This window comes from Trachurus japonicus, chromosome 16, assembly GCF_045865225.1.
Source record: "Trachurus japonicus isolate A0001 chromosome 16, Traja_1.0".
Taxonomy (NCBI): domain Eukaryota; kingdom Metazoa; phylum Chordata; class Actinopteri; order Carangiformes; family Carangidae; genus Trachurus; species Trachurus japonicus.
Genome location: NC_140922.1, coordinates 30,463,974 through 30,479,506, shown reverse-complemented (window position 1 = coordinate 30,479,506; position 15,533 = coordinate 30,463,974). Strand labels below are relative to the sequence as shown.

The 15,533-nt window shown below is 41.2% G+C and overlaps 2 protein-coding genes across 2 annotated transcripts in view; both read right to left on the bottom strand.

Moving 5' to 3' along the window:
• The window catches only part of lingo4b (leucine rich repeat and Ig domain containing 4b), a 363,055-nt gene that overhangs the window by 293,878 nt on the left and 53,644 nt on the right, over window positions 1-15,533 (bottom strand). The window lies entirely within an intron of this gene.
• The window catches only part of LOC146972631 (semaphorin-7A), a 51,179-nt gene that overhangs the window by 8,594 nt on the left and 27,052 nt on the right, over window positions 1-15,533 (bottom strand). Inside the window, exons 8-10 of the mRNA XM_085803040.1 lie at window positions 14,861-15,036; window positions 11,136-11,244; window positions 10,676-10,871 (exon numbers count right to left, since the gene is read on the bottom strand). Coding sequence (XP_085659166.1) covers window positions 10,676-10,871; window positions 11,136-11,244; window positions 14,861-15,036 — 481 coding nt within the window. The remainder of the gene's footprint in view (window positions 1-10,675; window positions 10,872-11,135; window positions 11,245-14,860; window positions 15,037-15,533) is intronic.

Genomic DNA, 15,533 nt, shown 5'->3' with positions numbered 1-15,533 from the left:
TCATATTCTTTCTGTCCCACTCATAAACAATGCAGCAGGGTTCTGATTTTGTGTGACATCTCTTTCTAACAGAGCCTGTCAGTATGTCAACCTGAAAAGACAGTCAGTCTTTCCTGAAGAGCTCCAGGAGACTGACTCTGTCTTTCTGCAATGTTGCTCCGTGCATAAGGTACAAGAAAAACAACAATTCTCCGTTTATGGCACCCGTAATATTGGAAAGTTTGCGTGGTACTGTAGGTAGGAAATCGGAGTGTGGAATAACATTCTTACACTTCAGAGTTGAGCGCTTTTTCGGTTGAAAAACAAACACGGAAACGGGAAAAACGGATGATTAACAAAACAAACTAATAACCCTATAATGATTTCATACTTGTAATGGTACGATTTCACTGCAAACAATTTATAAACTTACAACAAAAACATAGAAACAACTGGGCCATTAGCCGTAGCCACTGTTAGCCATTGTTAGCAGTACTAACGTGAAACAATTATGAGAGAAATACAATTAACAGTAGAATTGCAGAGTGTTCGGCACTGTTGTCGCAAGTGGCAGCCATCTTGAGTTCTTTTGTTGGAGCTTATTATGCGATTCATCCGACTTCAAGAGTCAAGATTGATTGTTCAAGATTAAAATTCCAACTCGGAGCTTGGAAATTCCAACTTCCAAGTACAACTCCAAGAATGCACCTTGAAGACCTAGGGTGAATTCCACTTCCTCTCTTAGCCCTAGCCCTTAGCCCTAACCCTTCGTTTTGCACGTTCACGTGAAGTGGTAGGGGTGTCCCAATTCTGGTTCAGATGAGGGTTAGGGGGAAGTGGTCGGGCTATCTGGCCCTTCAAACTGAGATTTTTCAGAGGCACACTTCAAACCGAGGGTATGACAAGTTGAGAATGCATCTCGCGGCAACCGGCAGCTGTTTAGATCCCCAATGTGAGGTTGGTTTATCCAAATGACGGCTGTTTGCTCCAATGCTTTTCGGAGAAGTGAAGCTCCACTTGTGGAGCAGATCAACGGCTCGTCACAGAGACATCACCCGTCCGGAGAGCTTGTCAGCCGGCCCACCTCCGTCGTCATCCCAGGAGAAAAGATGATCTCTAATTAACTTACCCGCAGGTTTTTAGAGGTTTTCCGTTTGAGCTGCCGTACAAACATGGCGGTGCAAGATGGCAACACTCTAAAGCAAGACCCTTGCTATATGTAGCTATATAAAAGAACAATTATAAGGCTATGAAAACCAATTTTATTTTAAAGCGATTATACACTTATACAAATATAGCCTATTTATGGGTAGTATTCAGATTTTGTTACCTTTAAACATTGATTCAGTGCTGCCCAGATGAACATGAGCTACAGTCATAGTAACACATCAATGTGAGAATCTGCCTCAGGAACTGTGTTTGTCTGTTTTCCAAACACTCGCAGGTTTGCTAGAATTTGCTAACACCTTTGTTTATCTTTGCACAGGTGGCCAATATTCTGCCGTCTTGCATGCAGCTTGATTTTGAAAATGGAGGAGGAGGAGTTGGTGGGGGGGTCATTATTGTAGCTGAGAGCCATCACCCTGCTAAGTGTAATACCTCTGCTGCTGCACAAAACAGACAGCTGAGTGCAGGCATCACTCTCACAGACTGTTTACAGTAATTTGTTCTGCCTGATATTTCTTTATTACCTTGTACCATTTTCGGTGCTGCTGAGTGCACAGCAGTTTCATCGGACTGAAAGTCAATGGAAGGGTTCCTCAACCTTTAGCTACTATTTACATCCCCCGACACCAGACCAACCACTCCTCTTTACCCCACTAAGAGATGTAACAGTTCCCTGCAGAAAACGGTTCAAAGATTTTTTAGATTTTTTTTTGTCTTTTGTCACAACTCAGATTGTTTTACTCTCCCCCGAATGTGAAAATGTGATTAGAGTGGTATCCTTTTATCTCACAACGCTCCCTTCCAAGAGGAACTTTCTCATTTGTAATTAGGCTGCCATGTTCCCGCTGTCAGGTAGACTTTCTTTGTCCCAAAACTGCCTTGTCTCCTTTTCATAAACTTCAAATCTCCTTCTTTTTTCTCCCTCCTCTGTAGTCACAGATAACATTTTATCCAGGTTATTCTCATATGATGCTTTAATCCTGTCTGCAGCTATTTTCAGCACTTTTATCAAAAGGGCGCATCAGCACAAAGACATGCGGCGAGGCACTGTGTGAGTGGGGAATGGGTGACAATGCAGAAGTCATGCTGCATCTGCTAAGTGACTCTGTTTTCTCTTTTTTTCTCTTGTTTTATTTATCCGGGGAGAGTTTGCTGAGTGCACGTTATCTCTTACAGTAAAACACCACCGCATCTGTGCAGGTATGCTGTGTAAAAGCCTCGACTGAAGGCCGACTGACTGTCAATGCACATATTTTTCCATTCAGGCAAGAAAAAAATAGAAACTCCTTCTTCTTTTATTTACAAGCTAAGTTTTATCCTCCCTGGATGGTGCAGCCTTCACACTGAGTCGTGGTTGTTCACTTTCCCCAGTCGCCGCCACCTCGGTGTAGCTCTCTGACCTTTAAGCTGCTGCCTACCTCGTACGCCGCGCCGCATGGAAGGAAAATAGCGTCAGATCTCAAATCATAAAGCCGAACTTGAAACAAGTGTACAGCTGTGACATTTCATCCATCCCTGAGGGGGAAGCTCTCCATCGCTGCTGCTGCTGCTTTTACCTCCATGACTGAAACGGTCCAGCATGGCAGCTTTAACTCTTCAGGTAGTCAATCTGTCAGCAACTTACTGAAGGAGAAGGAATGTTTTACCACCACCCGTTCTTCTTGCTCCGTTTCCAACAGACCCCAGCATCACAGACTAACCACTACAGTTTGTTGTTGCTCTCAGAGGTCGACAACCCCGCTACCTTTTCCATCTCTAAGTGACGCTTGCCTTTAGGACACAACAGTCAGACATTTTACAACCCGCTCGGCACTTTGGGGTCTAAGCTGAGCGTGTTTGAAAGGCACCGGAGGACCAAGGAGCAGCTCAGCTTAGTAAATCAGTGTTGTGATAGAGAAAAACTCTAATCTGAGGACAGAATAGAAATGTTTGAACTGGTTCACAGCGGCAGGGAAGCGGTGGCTCGTTTGTTTTTTCAACAGAGTACAAACGACTGACGAGAGGCTGATGCTCAAGCAGAATGAGAACAGCTCAGTTCTGCAAAGCTGACAAAACTGCATGGATTCTGAAAATCACCATCTTGGATTTCCATGAAGGCTTGTGCAAACATTCATGGTCCTCAGAGGATGATGTTTCCTCTAGCCCTGTAAAGCCTGAACCATGAAATAATTGTCAGAAAATTATTTTTTTTGAAATTGGACCCTTTATTGGAACTTCTGACAAAAAATGTAAAAAAAAAAAAATATATATATATATATTTTTTAAATTGCATATCAGATTTGCAAAGATAATTACCTTACATACCTGCTGTATCTATTTTGATGCACACATTTTCAACACAGTTCTACTATAAAATAAGTTATGAAATATTAAGTAGTTTTACTTTGCATCAATGCAGTAACTATTCCTATTGAAGTTTCAGTAACAATTTTTATGTTTTTCTTACCTTAAAGCAGAAGTAAGCGGAATGTTTGTGTTAATATAAGTCTTAAATAGTTCCGACAGCAATCACTTATATAGAGTGTTTGGTCTGAAACACGGGTCTGTCAGTCCCTCTGCTCTGCTGTAAGCCGAGGAGAAAACTTTCCTTGTATCCTACAACCTTTATCCAATGAGGAGAGAGAACGGCATAAAGGGGCGGTCCTCTCTGTGTGAGCAGCCAAGGGATGCGCGTGAATGTGGTGACGTAGGGACGAGGGCGGGGACTGCTAACTCCATCTGCTGACAGGAAGTTAGCCAAAACGACCGGGTCGCTTACTTCTGCTTTAACTTTTTCAAAATTGGCAAAAATATCCACGAGAAAACACATTTGGGTCACTGACTGACAGCGGCCATATTGGATGTCCCATGTGAAGGCCTGCTGGTGCATAAATAACTGCACCCTGGTGGATTATCTGGTCATTGCATGTATCTAATTGTATATATTAGGTTTTTTAGGGGGGAAAAAAATCACAGTGAGGATGTAGAGGTCTCAAAAACTCATGTATTTTCATGCATCAAATTTGATACAAATGGTGACATGGGGCTAGTATCAGTATCAGCGAGTTAAAGTTGGAACAAAATTTGGTACATTTGGTTTATGATCTCCAGACTTCCTGATTCAGGTGATAATCTGACTTTCCCCCTGGAGTACCACAAAAATACAACGAGCTCTTCTTGACCTTTATCACACAGATATTCATGTCTACCTCAGGACCCATTGCCATAACTTTGTGATCCTAAGAAGTTTCCTCCGGTCAGAACTTTAATTTGCCCAGTACTTTGAAATATCTGGAATACTAATAGCACTCAGATAGTCATGGTGCATGTGTTGTCACATTTTACCATGCTGACATTAGCATATAGCTGTAAACATTACTGCAGCACCACGCCCCCTTTATAAAGTGTTATATATTTGTGTTTGATTGGCAATCTGTCTAATTTTTCAATGTTTTCAACTAATATCCTCACACATTGTCCTTTAAACACAGCATTTTAAGTGTAAATGTGAGGATAAACCAGGTTAAACCTGTCAGTGAAATAGTAAAAACAGCTTCAACTTGATTTACAATGAGTTTTTGAAGAAACACTGTCTCTATACAACAAAGCCGAGAAGCCTGAGTCTGTCATACGCACAGCAGAGCAGTTTTTCCAATTGCTCGCAGTGAATATCCTTGTCTGTCATGTTTTCAAGATGACAGATATTGAAGTAGCTGGTTATTATATGCATATATTCTGCTGAATTATTTGCAGGCTGCTGATCAAAAGACAGATAAATTCACTTTGTCAAATCCTGCAGCGTTGTGTATCTGCGCGTGTCTCACAGCGGTGGCTCCAACCAAGTCTCGTTATATGGGGCTCAAAACTGTTAGGTGTGTGATGATAAGATATTTAGCTAATTAGGACTCTGTAAACTGGCGATGCACCACCCTGTCACTTTGTTCTAGGTCAACACAGTAAAGTGAATTTCTTTGGCCTCGAAAATACATCACTTTGTCAGACAAGTGTGACTAGAATAAACAAGACGTGTGCCTCTGCGGGCGGGGAAATTAGATGAGAAGAAATTAGATGACTAATGTTCTCTCCTTTCATTGCAGCCACCATTAAGGTGCCCTTGCACATGGCACCCACAGTCTAGTCACTCTACTTGGGCTTTTTTAAGTGTAGAGCAGCCAAAGTGTGTTTGCTTTTATCAGCCGAATTGGTAACGAGGAAACAAAGCTTCTGCTGATGGTGATGGGGGAGTGTTTCATCTGCAAAGTACAAACCTAGACTTTCATCCAAGATTTAAAGATAATAGTGGAGTTAATTTTATTCTGTCTCAAAAGAATGTATTGTATTGAATTGAACACCAAAACCGAAAGCGCTAAGTTTGTATAAAAAGCTCCGTAATTATAAAGGTAGATGTTTGTATTAAAGCTCCATACAGTATAAAGGTAGATGTTTGTATTAAAGCTCCATACAGTATAAAGGTAGATGTTTGTGTTAAAGCTCCATACAGTATAAAGGTAGATGTTTGTGTTAAAGCTCCATACAGTATAAAGGTAGATGTCCATGTGTAGTGTGATTATAAAGCAGCTCTAGGTTCTATATTAATACTGTGAAAGTATCAAAGCTTCAGTCCACAGAGAAATGCACACAGCCTGTATTCAGAAACTGAGCCTTTAAAAACAGCCGTCAGGACTTCCTGTCACTTTGTGATGTCACAACAGAGCAGTCACCCTAAACCCCACCTACCACCACCACCTGGACAAAACCATCCAACACTTGCAGGATTTGGTTTCCCTGGGTGTTTTATTCTGAAATCTGCTCTATTTTTTATTGGATCACTCTGAAAAGAGCCAGCCAATCAGAAGAGAGGCCCGGAGCCTCCTCTCTTCTGATTGGCTGACAGCGATCTGTTGTTACTAGAGCTCCAGAGAGAAGCTGCGAGGAGACGGAAACACTCTTCTTACGGATTAAACCTTAAAAACGCTCTACCGTGTATATTTTCTGTTGTATCGGTTAGAAAACAATAAATTTGGCACTAAGGCGATGATATCTCTGGTTGTGCTGTGTCAATTTTCATCTTTTTGTTTGCTCTTTTGTTTTTACTGCTCAGATTGCAGCCAAATTACATTATATTTAGCTCTTGAATCCATGCATATGATATGACTCTGTCGAAATGACAATGTCCCCATTAAACTCAATGAACCGTAGCAAACGGGACAAATGCACCAGAGTTCATTCAAAGTGCACTAAATAGATCAGGTGTGAATGAAAGCTTTAAGTAATCTTTAACTGCGGGAGGTTTATTGTGGGTGAGCTCACTCCCCTCCTCCCCCCTCCCCCTTCATAGAAATTTACTATCTGAGCACTCACAGTGTTATTTACTCTCCACGGCTGCCTTTTCTTGCACAAAGATTAACTGTGCGGTTTGTGTCTCCGAGCTCGTCTCTGCGAAGGATATTTATTGGTATTTCTATCACAAGGGGAAGACTAATATCCCAGAGCTACCCAAAATGCATCTGCTTCGATCTCACAGTCTGTGGTCTCGAGGTGGACGCCGCAGCCTCTGGTTTGGACTCTTCTAATGCCACGATCCATCAAGATGAGCTGTCTGTCCACCCGTCTGTCTGCTTGTCTCACTCACTAAAAGATTGGATTATTGCATGAAAGGATGGAAAAGGGGTGGCGTCTTCTTCTCCCCTATCGTTTTCTTTTGAAATTAATTATGCAGATTGATAAACTCGACTCGTAACAAGCCTGTGAATATTTATAGCTGCAGTCTTTAATTGAAAGTGATGCAATATTGATCTGGAAGAAGGAGGCCAGGAGTTGGAGATGGGGGGAACAACGTGATCAAACCTGAATTCAAAAGAGATCAGGGCGTCCAGGATTTGCATGGCAGCAGCAGCAGCAGCAGTGTGTTTCTTTTTGAAATCTGAGAAAAAAGCTGAAAGTGAGCGTGGAACAGCCTGATCTCCGGTACAACCTGTTCCTCCAGCCTTTTTGAAAACTGTGACTCAAATTGTTCCAGTTTTTCTTTTTAGGCCACCACAGAGACCGGTATAGCTGTTCATAGCTCTCCCTCCACCGTTTCCCTCCTATTACTGACACAGTTAGTAGAGCCCTCAGCGAGAGGCCACCATGCTTCCTTTTTTTTTTTTTTTTTAACACTACATTGTGCCTTTGTTTTTTGTTTTTTGTTTTTTTAAATACACTATAAATAGAGCCAACCCAGAAACCAGAAAAAGACGGATGAGTGACAAACACATATCCAGCAGCAGTAGTAAAGGGGGGAAAGATGACACTCGTTCATCTTTCTGTGAACTTCAGAGTGATGAGACGCTCGTATATACACACACACACACACACACACACGGGCATATGACTCGTGATGGTTGCCATAGTAATCTCCCTGCGGCACAAGGCAATTTTTGGAGTAACTGCTATGGGCACCAGCAGCGCCTCAGCATCTCATGCTTTGATCAAACAGAAAACAGTCTTGTGAAAGGCCTCGGCTCCATTTGAATAGCAGAAGATAGTTCGACCTTGCGATTAAATCAAAGTCTTTCTGCCATTGACGCTATTTCCTGCACCGTGGTTAAATGCGTTTTCATCCCCACTTACCCATAGCGTTGCACTGGTGGAGCCTTGAGTTGCAACGGCTCATAGATACAGTACAAGTGCAAATAAGTGTTGAGACAGAGAGTCTTTATCAGTTGCTGAGAATAGGATTTTTCCCGCTTTTCATTCAGCCTTATTGTCGGAGTAACCAACCGACAAGGGCAGAAACACGAGGGAGATGTCGACAAATACAGTACAGCCTGTTAGGAAGGATTTTTAATAATACAGAAATGTAATATGTGACATATAATGTCCCTGTGGTGATGTTGCCATGTAATATATATTACCACCACGAGTGCATTCTGTATATTTCAAATGTCGTACATATGAAATACCCCCAGTCAAATCTGTGTATTTACATCAAAAAATATCTGTATTATGAGTTTTTATGAGGTATAACATGTTACAAACATATATCATTTATGTATAACAGTTTTGATTAACCTATACTACAGCTGCAATATACTGTTTGTGCAATATTCCTGTTGTGCATTATCATTTTAGCTTAAATCTGCATAGATAATAGTAGTTGATATTTTTAATTTAACTCTGCTGTGTCTTTTTATTCTACTGGTTTTTCTGTTGTTTGTCTTTTTAACAGTGTATCTGAAGAGCATCTACCTCAATTTCATTGTATTCGTGCAATGACAATCCTTGAATTTCCTTCGGGATTAATAAAGTCTCTATCTATCTATCTATCTATCTATCTATCTATCTATCTATCTATCTATCTATCTATCTATCTATCTATCTATCTATCTATCTATCTATCTATCTATCTATCTATCTATCTATCTATCTATCTATCCATCTATCTATCTATCTATCTATAATAGAGATATTCGGAGTAATTCCTTCCACAATGTTAAACATGTCGATGTTCGTATTTCAGATGGACGTATATTTACATAACGTGTGTCTACAGTGTAATGACACATGCATTACATATGCATGCACACATATTTCATATACGGAAAACAGTAAGACACTGATACTATCATCAGTATACTCTGGTTCAGGCTACGTTGGTTGTCCACATTGTGACCATTCATGAGCTCCGGACATGTGTCAGACGGTGTAAACAGGAAGCAGATTGTCGGCTCTGCAGATGGCTTCTTGCAGAACATAATAGGAACGATGCAGGCAGAGATCGTTCAACCCTGGCAGAGACAACAAGGTCACCGTTTGTCAGTGTCTCCATATTTTTTCCTGCACACACAACAACCACGGTGCAGCAAATTGTCAGGGTGTTTTTTTTTTTCTCTCTCTCTCTGCTGGTCGAGGGTCAGCATGAAAAGGATTTATGGAAACACTCTCCACGGAGGAGAACAGAGGAATCATCAATGCACATTGAACACAAGTAACACAAGTGTGAAGCCGCTTCCATTCTCCTTGATCGAGTGTGTTTCAATAAATCCTTTGACAGGATACTGACCCTCAGCAGAGGAAAAACACACTTTTAAATGCACATCTGTTCTGCTTTATCGTGACCAAACGCTGAGTCATGCAATTTTAACTTCCAATGTCCGACCTTAATGAGGGGATGGAGTTACATGACTTTGGTTGATTCTGTATAATCCAACAATGATTCACTTTTCCCTTTCACATATAAAGGTAAAGTTTCATGGTCAATGATTGATGCTCATTTGTGAGCACAGAAAGAATGCTCAAAGGGGGAAATGTAAGAGAAATTTGTATTAGTAAGCATTCAAGATTATTGACCAGTCCTGACTGAATTGTTCTTTGAAATCGCATTGTACTGTAGTCTGTCTATCTCAGCAAACACAGAAGTGTAACCTTGATGGATAATGTGTGACTCACAGGAGTGGAATTCATCTCTTCTGCTCTGTACTACAAGGCTTGTCACGATATCAGGATTTCAGTTGTCAACACCAATGCCAGTGAAATTCTTTGATTCTCGATACTCATTCGATTACCACAATAAGAACCAAAGAACAGAACCCATGTACCGCTAAATTCACTACTGAAATAAAAACCTGTTTCACATCAAACTTTCACGTATTCAAGCTCTATACTGTGCTTCAACAACTTCTCAAACTGCACAGAACTTAAAGTGCTGGCAGCAACATGAAATGTTAAAATGGTAAACACAGCTCAATACAAACACAAACTATTGTTCTTATCATTTCACTTTAAGGGTGTTTTTCTACCGGTTCGGACCAGATGCGAAATTATCCATTGTTTTGTTTTTCAGCTCAGAGCGCAATGTTTCCATGATGACCGACCGGAAAAAGAGGCATGGTACATCATGTTATTGTTTGCACTCAAACTTGTGGCGTACACCAGGCAGTTGGAGCGGATAGTTCAACAATTTGACAAATTGTCCCATTGCCATAATCCCTATAGTCATAGCAGTAGGTTTGTTACCTTTAATTGTTGGTGCAAGCTATTTTTTAGAACGGTGGAGCAGAGCCGCGAGCTACTCAGAGCTACGCTACAGAGGCTCATGGGATTTCTTGGTTTCCAAGTTGTGACCTGCACATTCACCACGCTATGAGATAATAACAGAACGTTACCAGACAGAGTTGTTTTAGAGGGAAATACAGAGTCTGCTTGATGAAAAACTGTCCCTGAAGGCAACGCACATCAGCTGTTTTGCATGAATTTCCCTCTAAAACAACTCTGTCTGGTAACGTTGTGTTATTATCTCATAGCGTGGTGAATGTGCAGGTCACAACTTGTCCACCAGAGCGTTTTGGAGTTGTTGGATTGTGTATTTGATGAGTTTGATGAGGGAATCTGCATACTGTATCATGCCAGTGAGTGCTGTGGATCCATCTTATAGCTTAAACTCACAGAAAGACAAATGACGGAGTTAACTGGCGAGTGACAATTCCTCAACGAGACAAAATGGACTGACATCTAAACAGCTGACAGGAGTATTTAACACATGCACGCACACACACACACACACACACACCTGTTCCGAGGTACAGGACGCTGTAGTGCTCATCATTGACGGCCTGGACGATGTCGGCCACCGTGTACGTGATCTGGTCGTCGGTGGGGAGGTCAAGAGGCGACACGCCGACGGGCTGGATCACATCCTCAATCTCTGGGTAGTATCTGATCACCCCCAGGTTCTTGATGTCGGCCGTCACGTTCTTGGGGGCGCACTGAGAGGAGAAGGGAGTGATGCAATCGATTCAGTCTGGGGGGGGGGGGGGGGCTTGAATAAAAATAAAAAAAACGCCCTTGGACAAAGAACCTCAAAATTGCTTTTTCTTTTATTAACTCGTGCCTTTTCAAAAATAGCCCCTCAATCTTTTTTCCTCTGGAATAACGGCTGACTCATCTCATGCAATTGCATGTTTTCTCAGATTGATGCGATTAAAAAAAAATAAAAGACCAAAAAATAAAGTCATGTTGGTTTTTCTTACCATTCCAGGGCGACTGCCGCTGAACGGGCTGCTGTAGCCCTTCAGTCTGCTGTTGGAGAAGGCCTTGTCAATGTCTGCAATGGAGTAGGCACAGACCACCGTTCTGCCCCTGAACAAAAGCACAAAGAAGACAAGTAAATTACATTGCAAGAAAAATCTTTGAGTGGGACACAAATTATGTTTTGTATAATTTGTCTAAAAAGAAAAGATCCCTGTGAGAGCTGGTATTCTTGGTCTTCATATTGAGACAGGCAGATATGTTGGCACAGCAGAAGACGATAGAATTTGTAATTTATGTGACATCCAAGAGGTGGAGAATGAAATTCATGTTGTGTTCTACTGTCCTTTCTATGACTCTGTAAGACAAAAACTGTTTAGTAAGGTAGATCCAAATAACAAATTTGTGTGGTTAGACGATGCTGAGATATCATTAAAATGTATAGTCTGGCAACTTTTATTGTTTGTTTGTTTGTTTGTTTGATTGTTTTATTTTTAAACTGCGGACCACCAGTGAAGTCCACGACGAATTTCCCTACGGGGACAATTAAAGTATATTGAATTGAATTGAATTAAATTGAATTGAATATAGTCTGGCAAAGACCGGTAGACCTCGGCTCAATCCAGGGGGCGGGATGAAGGCTGTCTTTCAAACTGCCTCTGCACCAATAGGGTAGCGATACGACCAATCAGAGCAAAGAGCAGGATGACGTTAACCTGACAAGCCAATTAAAATGTATGTCGTCATCGTGTTAAGCCGCCCAACGACTCTCTAAACAGATAGAGCGCTGTGATTGGTGAACACAAACGGTGTTCGAGACTCAAAAAGTTCCTATGGCTCGTTTCTAGACCCACCTACGGAGCAAAGAGATTTGCTGCCGCTAGGGTGCGTCTAGATTTCTAGGCTAGCTGAGAAGCTAAAACTTCTTTTTCAGTTGAATATTTTTGCATTTCCTTTATTTCTTGAAAAGGCCAGGGCAATGAGACGAAGAGCGATACACAGATGAATACTGAAAGTAATCTTAAATTGTTTATTTATGTGTCACACCTGTGTGGCAGGTAACACCAACAGGAAGGACTGTCTAGTCTGTGTTTTTTTGTATTTGTCATTAAAGGGACAACGAGGAGTTTTGGAAAAGCGAAGTGTTTTCACACTACATTTATGAGCCTCCGTGCGCACCGTGAAATTCTTTGACCGGCGCAAGACAGACTCATGTTTTCATTCATCAAGAGTTAAAGTCAGAGGTTGGAAGACGATCACGTACCGTCGTAGTTCCGACCATTAACGGCGATTCGGCGGTGTTATTCTCATGACTCGCCACGAAACCGAAAGTAAGGAAACCCTGGTCGGCTTGACCAGCATTTCCGCCACCACTAATAATAACAAAATAACGATAGAGACAAAACGATATATTTATCGAAAATGGGCCCATTAACAAGTGTGGGTAGCGGAGATTCATCCACATTAATATGAGACTTTTTTATTGTCGTGGAATTTTTCGTTCTGCCGCTGGAGAAACTCCTCGTTGTCCCTTTAAATGTGTCTTGTAATCCCATATGGAATGGGCCACGGTGTTGGCATGACACAAAAATAAAAATTCATTCATTCATTCATACACCCACCACAAAAAAAGCAGGAGAAAGTTATTATGAGGGAAATGCGGTGGGAGCAGATAGAAAATCTTGACTAGCATGTTGTCGGTTCAGTGAACGCAGCACACGGAGGCGGGAATGGCCAGGTACTGTAACTTGGCACTTTGTGAGTCTGAGATAAATGTACGGAGACGAGACGAGACAAAGGGCGGAATAACACAAAGAGCTGGGGTTCAGTGAGAGGCTGAAACACACACACACACACACACACACACACACACACACACACACACACACACACACCACACCATTAGTATGAAGCAATGTCTGCTCGACCTCCCCTGATACCAGTTGCATGGGTCTTGCATTTGTGCCTCGTTAAAGTAAAGAGGTTTTTCTTTTGTCTCATGTGAAAATCCCGTCACGGAATTCACAAGAAAAAGAAAGGATGCTGTGGGGCCAATTGTTTTTCAGCTGTAGATCCTCTCTTCCTCCTCCTCCTCCTCCTCCTCCTCCTCCTCCTCCGGTCGTAGCTATACCACTTTTGTTTTTTAGGTGACACAGAAAGAAAATGTGCTAATTTTTAACCTTAAGGTGGTTTTGTGTGTGTGTCTGCCGACGGATTCAGGTTTCAGTCTGGTGTTCTGTAGCCGGCGGCGACCGCAGCTCAACACAGATCATTTAACTGAAATCGAATTTTGTCAGATCTGTGACCAAGCAAACATTTATAGGCATCTACCGTCTGCTCCCCCCAAGTACCCCTGCACAGCTCTCTGCATAACTGCCCACCCACACACAGCAGGGCCAGAGGATTAGACCGAGTCTGTTGTTTGTACGTCGTCTCTGTGGTTTAATAGTGGTGGTGAGGATTTGCAGGAAATGGAAAGCGCTGTAAACTGGTCACATGAAAGTATATAGTCAATACTTCTGGATTTCTTCGTTCTTATATCTATATCTTGTTTTTGCAGTGAAAGCAGCTGCACAACTGGCAACCTGCCAGGGAGACGTGAGGTTGCAGGATGACCGGAAAGCTTGCATCATAAACGGGAGCTTCAGATGCTGCACGACAGAGCTCGCGTCTGTTGTTCTTGTAAATAATAAAAGGAAATAAGGTGGTCGGAGTTAGTATCGTCTTTTAAGTCTTTACTTAAAACACATTTTCTTTTGTTTGTTTGTTTGTTTTCCTGATTTCATCTGACCAACTGATTTCCTCTGTTTTATCTGTTTGCTTCTACCCAGCCCTGCTGCTTTTATTGTCATTTGATTTTTTGTTATTTTATCCTCTGTGATTTTATCTCCTTGTTTTAACTGTCTGTGTAAACTCAAACTCAGTCATCCTCATTTTTCTCTGTTAAGAACTTTGTACATTTGTTTGATAAGTGCTCTATAAATAAAGTTTATTGACATGACATGTCATTACATGACAAGTCATGCATTTAGCAGGACTTTGTGATCAATACTTCTTTAGGTGTGTAGCGCCACATTATGTAATACAATTCTTGAATGCAATATGTAATAAACTTTGTCACATTTTGTAATAATTTGTTACATATTGCACCAAATTATTAAATTTTTTTATTAAAAAAGTGCAACACCTGCATTTTGTAATAACCCGGTGAATTATGTAACAACTTATTACAAAATGCAGCAAAGTTTATAACATATTGGGTTCAAGAATTTTATTACAAAATGCGGTGTTATTACATCATGAGGGAAAAATGTATTACATTATTATGTTTTGTTGCACAACATTAGGTAACACTTTATAATAAGTACACTTAAGCATTAGTTAAGCATTAAATACTGAATTCTTCATCAAACACATGAATACTCATTAGTATGTAGTTTATAAACACAGTTAAACATGTTTTACTCATCATTGATCAGCACTAACTGTGTTTATAAACTACATACTAATGAGTATTCATGTTATAAATGAAGAATTCAGTTTTTATTAATGCTTAACTAATGCTTAATAGTGTGTACTTATTATAAAGTGTTATCCAACATTATTCTCTGGATTCTTACTCCAGCAGAAACTGATGCTACAGAGGTTCATGGTGGTTTCACACTGTGAGCCGAGGATCCGAGTACAGTATGATCAGATCCCAGTGTGAGAACAGCCGTGGACTCACCAGGCGTTGTTGAACAGTCCGTACAAGACGCCCCTCTTGTCCTGCGCCGTCAGCACCACAGCCTGCTTCAGGTTGTTGTACTGCTGCTGAGTGTTGACCGTGCCGCACATGATCCGGGCCTTCATGAAGGTGGTCCACGAGTCCGGCAGCACGGGTTTAATGCCCCCTTCATCCACCTGGAGATAACACACAACAGCTCTGACGACAAAATCTCTTTGTTTTCCCTTCAAAAAGGTAAAAGCACCACCCTGCATGCCCCCTCCGACTCAGGATATCGACACTCCCTCTATCTCTCACTGGGAATAGTCTGACATTTAAAAAGCTTTCAACACAGAATATGGTCCAAGATGTCTGTAGATTATTTCAGCATATGTGTTCAGCTTATGTGGCTTTGTTACAGGTGCTCTGCAACATAAAACTAGTCACAGACAGGTTGCTATAGCTACTCCAAATCTGTCATAGCAAGAAGTGTGAGACAAAATGTTGGGTAACACTTTACTTGACGCCTATCTCTATAACACATTATAACCATACTTATAATGAGGTATAATATAGTTATAGCACTGTATAACTATAGTTATAAACACTCATAAATGATCATAATGCTTTATAACAATCATCATAACCACTATAAAGCATTTTATCATGACTTATGAGGCCAGGTATTATAATA